The 13,277-nt window shown below is 40.6% G+C and overlaps 2 protein-coding genes across 4 annotated transcripts in view; both read right to left on the bottom strand.

The window, feature by feature from the left end:
* Positions 1-231: 231 nt before the first annotated feature.
* Positions 232-9,343, bottom strand: slc16a3a (solute carrier family 16 member 3a). Of its 3 annotated transcripts, none has more exons than XM_020608358.1 (6): positions 9,267-9,343; positions 6,034-6,297; positions 5,196-5,339; positions 4,056-4,666; positions 3,786-3,966; positions 232-2,128 (listed from the first exon to the last, which is right to left on the bottom strand). In XM_020608358.1, exons 2-6 carry the CDS (start codon positions 6,254-6,256, stop codon positions 1,710-1,712), a joined length of 1,578 nt encoding a protein of 525 aa, XP_020464014.1. In that variant the 5' UTR covers positions 6,257-6,297; positions 9,267-9,343; the 3' UTR covers positions 232-1,709. The 3 variants fall into 3 exon arrangements, with proteins under 3 accessions (XP_020464014.1, XP_020464011.1, XP_020464013.1); XM_020608355.1 differs by having other exon boundaries at positions 8,978-9,294; XM_020608357.1 differs by having other exon boundaries at positions 9,171-9,294.
* A 1,086-nt stretch (positions 9,344-10,429) lies between these two features.
* csnk1da (casein kinase 1, delta a) overlaps positions 10,430-13,277 on the bottom strand; it is a 22,763-nt gene continuing 19,915 nt past the window's right edge. The window contains exon 10 of the mRNA XM_020608346.1: positions 10,430-12,606. Coding sequence (XP_020464002.1) covers positions 12,556-12,606 — 51 coding nt within the window. The 3' untranslated portion in view covers positions 10,430-12,555. The remainder of the gene's footprint in view (positions 12,607-13,277) is intronic.

Genomic DNA, 13,277 nt, shown 5'->3' with positions numbered 1-13,277 from the left:
AAATTTATAAACATGTATTTATGTTTTGTATTTAAATTTTTAGTTGATGCTACGTAGGTATCATCAGTTGTCAGTTATTACCTATAACCCAGGTCTCTCTTTCATATGTTCAGTTATCATTCCACCTTCCCTGATTTTATGTTTAAACAACAGCTTCCATGAAGCCAAAGACAAACCACGTTGTAAATAAATAAAAAGTTCATTTAATATTCTATTTTACAGAAACACACATACAGTACAGTAGAGTACAGACAATACAGACCATATAGGCAACATGGGTTTGAGTAAAAACCAATCTACTAATCTACCACTAACAGCAAGCCATATCTGTCAGGCCATATTGTGCCTTTACTACAGTACTTGATAATTTCTCAGGTGCAAATCTAAAATCACAGTGTGAACTTAGTGCTTTTCGGAGACAAATACAAAATACTAGCAATTAGAGCTGGGTAGTGTTTTTTCATATTAACAGATGTATCAAAATATTCACATTCAACATGTTTGCTAGACCTGAAAGATAAACACAGTGTGATTTGGTGAGTAAAACATAACTTGTTAGTCCACAAGAGAACTCCAGAGAGGTTAACAGTGTTGCCTATTGGCTGCTGTATCACTGAGGTGGTATCTTTTCAAACAGTGGAAAACGTTTGTTGTTTCCTGTTTTTGTTAGCACAGGTCACCTGCATATTTTACAATGGCAATTCCTCTGCTGTTTATCCAGCTCTAGAAATCTGGATCATGTTCAAATCACCAATGTTGTTTACCCATCATAACTTCATCTGACTCACTTCATAGTTATTCATTTCTATGTCTCTAACAATGTGTGTGTGTGTGTGTGTGTGTGTGTGAGCTGCCTGATAAATCATTTTGTGAGTGTGATTTAGACTCATGTGTGATTTCAGTCTCACATGACAATAATTCTGCCATGTTTGCATTAGCAGTGAAATCCCTTGCACCAAACCAGGTGCTCCCTTTTTCTCGCTAAGCTGTGTTAACCAATAACCACAACTAATAACTGCAAAGTGATTTATTTCTGCTTCAACTGCTATTTATTTTGGTGAACTTTGACACATTAAGTTGTGCTGCTGGCCAGTTACTCTGCTGGAGCATAAAGTGCTCCACAACAAGGATTTGCAGACCATTGCGAAATAGGAGTCAGTGGTAACTCTGTGTTTATTGTCTCATTAGCAACCAACAGAGAATGTAGAACAGAAAGCTACTGTCACTTCCCATTGTTTGCATGTTCCCAGAAGGGTTAGTTTGCAAGCAGTAGTAGTCATGCTGATAAGGATTTAGCACTACCTTTGTTGCAAGAATGTGTGGTTGAGCTTAACTGTGCTCCCTTTTGATATACTTTTATTGTTTAACAGGGATAATGCATAAGACTTCATTTAATCTACAGTTATGATCTTTTCATAAAATTTGTTGACACTAAGAATTTCTAATATTGCCAACCTCTAGTTTTTGCTACATTAAGATAAAACTCAACTTGTGATAAAACCTAGAGACTACAAAACTTTACAAATGGTAGTTCTGTAATTGAATTCTCCTATTGTCTCTTATTACTACAAGGCTTTTAAAAATCTAGTGATAGATTATTGCTCTCATAATAACTGATAGTTTACAGTATCTCTTACTATTTTCTCTGGCAGTGGCACAGATGGGTTTAGCTTGGAAGTATAATTCCTTTCAGCATCTTTCATTTCTGCTCACAGACATGTTTCAGGACTAGCGGCCATGGTGCCATTTTGTTGCAGCTCTTTCAAGAACCTTTCCACTTCCTGTGAGTCCAGGGTTATACTCTGTACCCAGTCCTTCCTGTGACTTACTGGCCTGACCTCTTCTATTTTCCCTTTGTTGCTCTCCTCCTTTAACTTCTTCTTTCTCTCCTTCACTTGCTCCTCGCTTTCTCCCTTCTTCTCTTTATCATTAATCTCAGATTTACTGCACAGCTCTGACTTGGCATCATCTGTCACTGTGACATTCTCAAATTTGTCTACTGGCATTGAAGACTTCCTTGTGATAAACAAAAAGTTGCAAGTAGCCAGAACCACAGCAGAGAGGAACACCTCACTTCCTGCCAACAGAAAGACATACATGTAGTTCTTGGTGGCATCCAGAAGCCGGCCTGAGACAGAGGGAAGAGACAACAGGAAGCAGATGAGAGGATAAAATGGGAGAACCACACAGAGAGATAACAATCAACAAAAACTGGTTATTTACTGTAATGCTAGTTTATATCCACAATTAAAAACTCCTTTCCTAATATACAGGTCTGTATAATGCTTATCAGTTAAAATTTCTATATACAAAATGAAAAATAGAAAACTGAAAAATCTAATTCAACTTTCCAAAATAGTGTTTTTCATTTGTCAGCTAAATGTGCAATTAATATTTTCAACAAATGTTTAAAATTTTGAATCTGTAGAACATTAGATCAAAAAACAGAAAATAAAAAATGAGAAAATCAGAGTACTTTGATTTCTGCTCATGCCTTATGTTGTTTGAGAGGGGCAGGATATAGTTTCTAGAAGACAGGGTTGCTGTCCAAAGCCCCTTTTACTCAGAGGTTGTGGCAAACTGCCAGTGATTTGACTGTTATTTGCTTTATGCCCTTTTACACTTAGCTTTAAAAAGCCAGCAAAATGTTCATTTTACACAACTGCCAGAATCCAGGTACTAGAGGCGTGATGTTTATCATGACATCCAATGGTCCGTGTACTTAGTGGCCAATGATTTTTCATTATGGAAATAAAACAAATTAGCTGTTATATGATATTGTTTAATACATTTATAAATGGAATGTGGGAATTACAGTAGACTACAATGTGCATCCAATTTCAGGTTTGTGTGTTGGTTTGAAGGCAGGGCAATACACACACACAAGGTGCACAGCAGAACAGACAGAAACATACATTTTGGCTGCATTCACACAAAATCCTTCCCACGGGGCTGTGCAGAGGTGTGGCTGTGTTTATTCCTGCTTTAGAGCATAACAGTAGTGAAACAATCACAAAATAAGCATTTTAATTCTCTGATTCACTTTGTTCACTTATGATTCACTTATGTGCAGCTGCTTTTCATTGACTTCAGCTCAGCCTTCAATACAGTCATCCCTCAGCACTTGATATGATAACTTGGTACATTAGGCATCAGCACCCAACTATGTAACTGGAGGATGGACTTCCTCACAGACAGACCTCAGGATGTACGTGTTGAGAAAACTACCTTGAAGACAGTCATTCTCAACACAGGGGTTCTCTAGGGCGGTGTTCTGGTGTGTGAAGACAGTCATTCTCAACACAGGGGTCCTCTAGGGCGGTGTTCTGGTGTCATAATAACTTGACACTAAATGTCAACAAAACAAAAGAGATCACTACTGATTTTAGAAGGAAGCACACAGTACACACTCCACCTAACATCCATAGAAGCACTGTGTAGTTAGTGAAAAGTACCACGTTTCTGGGTGTGCACATCACCGATGACCTGACTTGAAAACCCCCCCCCCCCCCTTGTCATCAAGGCACAGTAGTGCCTCCACTTCCTGTTACAGATGTGGCAGGGTCCTCAAAGCATTCTACAGGGGCACTATAGAGAGCACTTTAGGTTTGGTAGATTTGCTACTACTTAATTTCCCTATGCCATTTCTCCACTGCTCCCTGTGCCATGACAAAACAAAATCCAAGAACAGCTCAAATACATGCACTACTGTCACCAATACCTTTTCAAATAAATTGGACACTTCAGTCCAGTTCAGGCGTGCTGCAGTTTTGGCACTTACTGACCTGCACCAGGTGGTCCCACCAGCACAGCAAAGGCCTCCATGAGCAGGACCAGACCAATGGCACTGGAGAACTTCTCAGTACCAACTATTGCCATGAGAACCTCAAACTGCAGCGCTCCCACCATGCCATAGGAGATGCCAAAGAAGATGCAGAAGACCACAAGAGATGCATAGCTCTTTGCCTGAGAACAAATACGAGATTGCATTTAGGCTTTATATCAGTAGGATCCACATTTTCTTTCCAGTTCATAACAAGCAAGTGTTCCCATACCTGTGCACAGATCAAGTCAGTGGCTCCATTGAAGATCATAGCAAAGCTGAAGAGGTAAACACAACGAGGCCGCACCCATTTCAGTCCTGCAATCACTCCACACGTGGGCCGTGCAAAAATGTCAATGAAGCCCAGGATGGTGAGCAGCAATGCTGATTTGGTATCCTCATTCCCCAGCTCCTTAGCATAGCTCACAACAAACACTGGAGGCACAAACAGCCCCAGCACCATGATGGATGCTGCCACAGTGTAGATGACAAAACCACAGTCTTTGAAGACAGAGAAGTCCAGCAGTTTGGCTTTGGGCTTCTTCTTTTTCTCTGATCCTTCTTCTTTGTCCTGTTCCAGGGCCTTGGTCTGGACGCTGTTGGAGGGAACTAGTGGCTTCATTAGAGCCCCACACACACAGCAGTTGAGTAGCATGCCACCCAAGATGAGAAAGCCCCCTCTCCATCCATACTGGTACTGGAGGACCTGGCCCAGTGGCGAGAGGCAGCACAGGGCCACAGGACTTCCTGCTGCTGACAGTCCATTGGCCAAAGGACGCTTCTCACTGAAGTAGCGGTTAAGCATAATCAAAGAGGGTTGAAAGTTCAGGGCTAGCCCCAGACCTGCAGCAAAGGAAAGCAAGTTTAAACTGCCATACACACACAATATATTTTGAATTTGTGTTAAGTTAAAAGTGAGGCTACGTAAATTTTGCTGAACAGAAGTCACTGTGGTTCATCCATCCATCCATTATCTATACCTCATATCTTGAAGAGGGTCATGGGGGCACTGGAGCCAATCCCAGCTGCCACTGGGTGAGAGGTGGGGTACAGCCTGGACAGGTCGACACTTAGAGACAGACAACCACACACACACTCACACTCACTCTTACGGGCAATTTAGAGTCACCAATCAACCTAACCCTCATGTCTTTGGACTGTAGGAGGAAGCCAGAAGCCACGCCGGCACAGGGAAAACATGCAAACCGGGACAACTGGGGCTTAAACCTGGAACCCGAACCTGGAACTTTCTTGCTGTGAGGCAACAGCGCTAACAGTGGGTCACCATTCTGCCCCAGTCACTGGTGTAGATCATGGTGTAGTACATCCTAACATTATAGCATCTGTCAAATGTATCAGCAGACAGTCAGACCTGTAATGACCCCAGTGCAGAGGTAGATGTGGATGATACTGGTGGAGAAGGAAGCAAGGATCATTCCCAGAGATGCAAAGAGGCCACCCACCATCATCACTGGACGACAGCCGAAACAGTTCACCAGCACACTGCACAGAGGACCTGGACAAAGCATAATGAAGTCAGTCAGCTGTGTGTGTCTGGTGTGGTCTGGCACCTATACTGGTGGGAGTTATAGCATGTAAGTGTGGTAGCTTTGGGGATTTTGGAAGCTTAAAAGTTGAAGATGATAAATTTCTCATCTGATTCTGGTTAAACCAGCATATAAGGACAAGTGTTATGGCTCAGAAAACACTGGAGACAGTTGCAAAACTCAGAGGCACAGAGTATAAGTTCAAACATCCATCCATCCAATATCTATACAGCTTATCCTGAAGAGGGTTGCGGGGGACTGGAGCCAATCCCAGCTGACAGTGGGTGAGAGGCGGGGTACCCCTCTGGATTCAGAGCTCACTTGTCACCACACCGATTTTGGTTAAGCACCAAGTACTGACTGATGAATAAAAGAATTTGTCAGGCTGTTATGTAAGACTCAAAATTTTCTGTTAGAAGATTAATGGTATTTTTCATTAGGATTCAGGATTCAGAAGAGATCCTATTAGTAAGTCAGAGTATGCTTATGCTGTGACAGATTAAAAAGAGATTTCTAAGGCTTGTATTGGGTTACATAATACTGTAAGATGATCATGTTCTGGTCTAAACAAACATTTGCCTTAAAAGGAATAGTTAATGTCATGGCTAAAATAACACCCCAAATACTGTTTGTGTATATTTTATTGAAGAAGCAGCAGCCTACCTGTGCCATAGAGCATGGCCAGCAGTATAGAGGAGATCCAGGCAGTGTCACTGTACCCAACCCCAAACTCCTTGATCAGTTCTTTGAAGAAGACGCTGACCGCTTTTGGGAAAGCGTAAGAGAAGCCTGTGATGACAAAACAGCCGGCCAGCACCGCCCAACCCCACCCTCCATCTGGAGCCTTCACTCCCACTGCACCCACGTCCACCACTGCGCCACCCATGATGTGTTATTTCTGTATCTTAATGGAGGTAGATGGATAAGCTAGAAAAAATAAAAATGAGTCAGTTGGAGAGTTTCTCAGTAAATCCATCTAATTCATTTCCACGCCATGAACACTGCCTATCAGCAGTAGAACATATAGGCTATGTATCATATCAGACTGAACATATTTACCCAAAGTACTGTAGATATGTGTAACATTTAACAATGCTATTTAATATTGCCATCACTTTCTAGAATTGCCAGAAACTCTTAAAGCTTTAGATCCATTTGATTTAAGCAGCATCCTCCATCTTGTCATTTTGTCCGTTTAAAGCCCTTTTGTGAAACATATAATTTCTGACGATGACACGCCCTGGTTGAAATATCACAGCGGCAAACACAGTCTGTATTTATAGTACATACAGTAGTGTTTCACTGGAGTCCTAAACATTCAGGGTGGCCAAGGAGCTTTTAAGGCCAAACAGTGGAATGTTCTTGACTGGCCAAGTCTGACACCTGACTTCAATGCATGTGTTTTACTGCTGAAGACCAGTCATAGTAAAAAGAAACATGTAGGTACACAATGCAGATTAATGCAGTACAGGTTTAATTGAGCATTACCAGAAAAGATACTGAGTGCCTGCTGATGTCTGTGGGTGGGATACTTCAGACAGTCATTGACTGCTAACCAATTAAATGTTATCTATGACATTATTAGCATTGTGAGAAAATACTGTATGTCTTCTTTCACGGGGCTAAAATTCCTTAACACTGTAATAATGCTCAGACCTTAAGGCGCTAAACATGTTTTACACCAACTTAAACCAACTTTAGCAAGAAAAGACCAGTTTCAGTAAATTATAACTAACACATTAAGATTTAAAAACTTATTTTAAACAATTACTGGCATGATATTATGCAAAACATCCAGTCAGTATTTGTATCTGTATACTGACTCTTTTCTCTCATCACCTACAGTCCGTCAGTATTTTCAAGCCAACAGTAACAAGAACAGCAAGTCTGATTTACTGATACACTGTATATATATAATGCATTGTAAAGGCCCAGCACTGTCACTGGCCAAGTGATTTATTCTTCCACTGAGTCTCTGGAGCCAGACATGGCTTTCACCACCACAACCACACATTAGCAACAGCCAGCAACATTCCCATAGATTCATGTACGGTACTGTGTGACTGTGGTGATCAGGGTGTTTTTGGCATTTTTAACATCTGTAAAGTTCCATGAAACTTGATTTCTTTCTGGACTTATACAAAACAAAGCAGTAAAGACATTCATTTTGAATAGTGAGGAAGTAGCTAGTGGCTCCATTTGTCAATTTACAAACTCTTGATAGAGCTAATGGAACAAGCTGTGTGGTAGAAAGCAGTTTCAGGCATGTCCCTAGAGCAGCGTGCTGCATTTTTAAACAGTCATAAAAAATAGTCCCCTATTAGTAATATTGTTTGGACTGCAAAATATTCTTTAATAAAAAAAATCATCTCTCCTTGGGTGGCAGATAGATTATTTAAGTTGTATTTGTGTCAGAATCCAACAGTTTGGTGGTACTTTGCTTATCAGCACATAAGTCTATACGCTCTGTCCTTGTTACAGACATTAGTGCCACACAGTCCTCACATGTCTGCCCAACATTAATGTTTTACAGTTGAGTGTTAAAACAGTAGTTATAGTTTGGGGACACTATTGACTGCTTCATCAAAATACGGGAATATGCCTGTAAGTCTCGAGTGGTCATCATGTCACACTACTGTATATTTAACACACAAAATGCAGATAGTATTTAAATAATATATCAACTATTGTTAATATTTTCTAGGCCATTAAAATGTTATGTTTTTAGGTGCTGTTTCTAAAGCTTTTTTATTATCAGCTTTTGTTGCTCAGAAGGCTAATGTTGCTACCTCATGAAATGGCAAGACCCCACTGACGCACCAGAATGTGCATGTCACTGTTATAATTTGGTGACTTGTAGTCGTTACACAAGTATGACAGATGGGACAGCCACTTAATGGTGATGTCACCTAAAGAACAGAGTCCACACAACGTTGGACAGTGATAACATTCAAAGCAGATATATCTATTTATTGATATCTATCTATATTTTTATCTCTCTGTAAATCATGATGGCTGTGTATAATGTCAAAGGTGTCACACAATGATGAAACCACAGAGAATCACAATAATTCAGCTTAAATCAAGATGTGAAAATAGCTTCACAGCGCAACTACAATAGATCTTTAAGAAACAACTCAAAGCATTTGAACGTAAAAGACCACTGTACATAATAATGACATTAATAAAACTGAATATGATATTATGTTAATTTTTTTTAAAATAAAACAATATTAAATATAGACTATAACCATAAGACAATTAAAAAGCTTAAAACCATGTGATCTATATAATAGGCTTATATAAATGTATAAACACACAAAGTAACTGAAAGAGGACATAATTGGCCAACATCACAAATCAAATTCTAAAAGATTTTTAATTTAAGAAAAGGTTATTAAAAATATCAGTAATGTCTAATGCAGTGTTCATAACATCACAGGTCCCATCATGCCCATCAGATGACAATGTTTTCAACTTTTCTCAATTTCGTCCAATTCTCATTGGGTGTTGAGATTTACTTGTTATTCAGGCCACATTGTCAAAGTAAAAGGTTTTGAGACTAAAAGCTAATGTTGCCCTGTTGTGGGTTGGTCACTCCACATACCTCCCTGCATGGTCTGTACATCACTGGCTACAGAGCCTGCGTCTGGATGCGGATCCACACTGTATGCTTACTCTGTCACGACACGCACGGCTGGGTGGCATCATGCGAGAAAACTTGCGTCAAAAATGACAAATCACGCGATATGACTCACATTACCGGTCCAAGATATAAAGATACAGCAATTATAGCTCACTGATGTCACTGAGACGGTGTCCCAAACCAGATTTTCATGTGTAGCCTACGGGAGAGATGAGCGGTCCACAACGTGACAAGCTGTTGTGTGTCTTACCGGGCGATGCTGCTGAGAGCCCTCTCTCCTCCAGCCTCCTGCCTCAGCGCCACAGACTGTCACTAGGGTAGAGAGGGGCATGATGCTGGGTCCTAGTGCCTCAACTACACTGTTATATATATATATATATATATATATATGTAGCTGTCATGTGTTCATCATCTGATTACTTCTTCCCATGTACATGTGCAGACTGAACTTCTTCATCTTCACCTATGTGTTTTAAGCATGGGGGTTTAGACCATTATCCTGTGATGTACTATGATCCAGACTTGTACAGTCTGTGGGCCAATTGAATGAAAAGCCAGTCACATCCTTGTTGCTATAATGGTCATGTTCATGTGGTAGAGCAGCACCTAGTGGCCACAAGGCCTCAGAGCAGCTTCAGTAATGAAAGTAACTAAACAATAAAATAAGTTTTGTACATATACATTGGAGTTTTCAAAGCAAAGTTATATTGTGTGTAAAAACAGCTTGTTCTGGTCTCTACTTGCTGGTGACAGTTTTAAGCTTTAGAAACGACATCATGTAGTCATTAAGTTAACACGACTGTGGGTCTGAGTTGCTCTATGAAGACTTCTGAAACTGTCTGTGAGGTAAAATGTGCCACTAGCTTTGAGGGCAATGTGAGCCAGCCCAAAACACATTTACACATACACACACACACACACACCCTCTCATATACACAGGCTCAACATTATGGACCTAAGATCTCATGAAATGCTAATCTTATGTGGTCTATATTTATAGTGTGCAATAAGTAAATCTTCATCACCATCACTTTTGCCCTGGTGCTGCCCTCTGGAAAAATTTAAGGGGGTCACTCCACCTAAAAATCACCATTATATCATATGGTAGTCACAGCTTTTCATTTCAGTCAATGAACACAACAAATAAGTACTTAATTTATTTACACCATTTTAAAATACACAAATACAGTGGCATTACAGATTAAGAACAAAAAGTTTGGTGGGAGTGGAAAGAAAGATTTCCCATGAATCCACAGTGAAGAGATGCATTGCGGGACATGAGCAGCAATCTCCACTGCACAGTTCAAAGCTAAACTGGACATGACAAAAAGAAGAAATATATGACTAAACCAGACACGGTAGACTAACAAAGTAGGACACAGACGTTTATCCACCACTTTTTACGTCTGTTTATTTTTCAAGTCTGGGTTTTTACATTTTTTTCTTTTTTTTATGCCTAATGAAGTGAGGCATTCCTAGTCCCTACACCTACACACACTCATCATCCGAAACCGTACAGTAGCTCATGTAGAATGGTCGGCAGAGCAGGCACATTCAACACACAATAACAAAACATGTACAAATCAGCACTACACCCTCTTCCCCCTTAACTACAGAAAATTCCCTACAATACTTTGCAACCAGTCTAATACATTTAAGAATTTTCTACTTCAAAATTGGCAGGTCAGGGTCAAAATTGGTCAGTTCAACCCGCTGCACTGATCAAATCTCCTCTTGACAGAAATACAAGTCACTGAGAAGAGCCATGTGAGGCTGGTAGCTCCGGTATTGTTGGGACTCAGCCATACACTCAGTCCATGGCTCTCCAAGACCTCCTCACCTCCATTCAGCCTGTCGTTAAAGCACACTGTCCATTTTCTGCCTGGATTCTCTCATCACGCCAAGGTGGATATCCCTAATCTGACAATTTAGGATTAGCACTGACCGAGCAGGTATGATCCATGTTTTAATTGACTTCTGCTGCTCACATTAAGCCTGATGATTTTTTTTTTTGTCCCTGTGTATCTCTCATCTTATTGTGTTCTGTCTGATCATGCCTAAGAAACAGATATCTATGTGTAAACTTGGTGGAGTTTGCCTTTAAATTTGTCCACTGACAATGACATGTCACCTAAACTGACTCTCTTTACCAAAGTTTTCATAGTTCAGATGTAGTAAAATATTGTGTAATGGCACATACATGATATTAAGTGATTTCGATCAAGGTTAGAAATAATGGCTTGGGCCATTACCCGGTTATAACACATCCTGCACACTGTCACAAATTAAACATCATTGTCACTGTTGTACAGTTTAATGCCGTCTTGGCATTAGCTTTCTGTTTGTAGTGCCTCCTGAGCAAGTACTAGAAAGCCACATCCAGATAAGCAAGTTACAATATGCTGAAATTTTGATAAGGTTTGCAAGATCTAGGTAAAAGCAAACTGCATTTTGCCTCAAAATGGACTCAGACAGATGGTCTGGAGTGAGGTCAAGGAGACAACTGAGTTCAAAACAGGACAAATTAACATGTTCATCCCCGCCACTTTGCGCTTGTATAACCCTAAGAAAGAACCACACAAATGCACACACACAAAAACACATCACTATGCACCTGGTTTAGAAAGGAGATCTCATCCGTTCAGTGGACAGATGGAGATCCCAGCTATTTTAACATCCCAGTCACAGCTTTCCCTAGCAGCACATAACCTGAAGACAGAGAGAAATGTGCTGCATGTTTTTTTTTAATATTATTTACTACAACATCCTGGATCCAATGCACCTGAGGAGGATAACAACAAAAACCCCTTTAACTATGGGATCACTTTTGAAAACAGAATGATAAAAGGCCTTTTGTCCCATTTTAAAAACAATGGGTGTCAGCCTAACTTTAAAGTCAAACCTCAAACACCTTAAAAAAAAAAAAAAAAAAAAGGAAAAGAGAACAAGAGAGAGACTATTGACTTTCAGGATTTGAGAAGTCTTTCAGGACAAAGTTGAGGTGCTGTCTTTTAAAAGTGCCACAATGGATCACATGTTCTCTTGACTTCATAGCTAAGAGACTCATCCTCCATTTTCAAACTCTTGTCATGTCGGGCCAGTGGAGCTGGTGTAAGAGAAGTTTTAATGCTAAAGAATAAAAAAAAAGGAATACCAAAGTTAAAAAAAAAAATTGTGCCAGAGAACAATGACTCCATGGCTTTATCAACAAGGAGGAGGGGGAGTGTTTCCACATCTTCCATGGGAGAAGAAGAATAGAGGCTGTGGCTGCACCTTTGCCAAGGTGGTTAATGCAAACTGCACTCCACCCATCCTGCTCTCTCACTCTCACTCTCACACTCGCACACTCCTGGCTGTGCAACTCTGCCTCTGTCAAGTAAACAAGAGCACAGCCAGACTCTTGTGCACTGGTTGGTAGCTCTGCTGTGTCATTTAAGAGTCCTGTGTGTGTGTGTTTGTGTGTGTGCGGGTGTGTGAGTGTGTGGGCGGAAAGTGGTATATGTTGAGGCCTCCATGGTGCATGGGTTAATGGGAGGGTTTCACCGTGGAGCTGCAGGCTGGAGGCCGCTGGGTGTGACCCGGGACAGAGCCTTCAGAGGACAGAAGAAAAAGGTCATCATCAATCATTAGAAAACAGAAAGGGGAACATAAAAAAGGAAGAGAAACTGATTAGCATAGCATAAAAACAAGTAGAGGGAAGCTGCTACCCTGACTGTCCAAAGGTAACAAAATCCACTGTCCAGCACCTCTAAAACTCACCAACATTTAGCTTGTTTAGTTTCTTTTAATGAGGACTATGCTGCATTCACATAATATCTGCAGAACAGGAAGAACTGGAAAAACATGTGTTCTAACTTGAGAGTGTTCCAATACATAACAAACTGCTAGCCTTGTAATCTTACCTGATGAAACAAAGTTGAATCAGATGCATCAGTGATTTTATTCCATTTTATTAACTAATAAAATCCAGATTTTACTGATTTGTAACTACAGATGTCAACATTTTGCCCCTGCAGGACATAATTGTGAACAATATTCACAACAACATTTTCTGTAACACCATGTCATGGCTGGGAGCAGCAAGTTTCTGCTACCTCACAGTGATGACAAGACTTCATTATGAAGTGTTTTGAGAGAGTGGTGCTGGCCCACATCCAGAGCATTATATCGGGCACCCTGGACCCCCTGCAGTATGCCTACTGGCCCAACAGGGCCACCTCAGACACCATTGCGGCTGCACTCCCCTATTCCCCTTCTCACC

Source organism: Monopterus albus, unplaced genomic scaffold (assembly GCF_001952655.1).
Source record: "Monopterus albus unplaced genomic scaffold, M_albus_1.0 scaffold92.1, whole genome shotgun sequence".
In the NCBI taxonomy this organism is placed as follows: Eukaryota; Metazoa; Chordata; class Actinopteri; order Synbranchiformes; family Synbranchidae; genus Monopterus; species Monopterus albus.
The sequence above is the reverse complement of the archived record's forward strand: the minus strand, read 5'-3'. Positions and strand labels throughout refer to the sequence as shown.

What these genes read in the sequence shown, in the direction of transcription:
- slc16a3a (XM_020608358.1), bottom strand. Translation starts at nt 6,256, where the DNA reads ATGGGTGGCGCAGTGGTGGACGTGGGTGCAGTGGGAGTGAAGGCTCCA. An exon ending in GGCCATGCTCTATGGCACAG is followed by an intron (nt 5,340 to 6,033) that starts GTAGGCTGCTGC and finishes TGCTTTGTCCAG; the next exon opens with GTCCTCTGTGCAGTGTGCTG. An exon ending in CTGACTTGATCTGTGCACAG is followed by an intron (nt 3,967 to 4,055) that starts GTATGGGAACAC and finishes ATTTGTTCTCAG; the next exon opens with GCAAAGAGCTATGCATCTCT.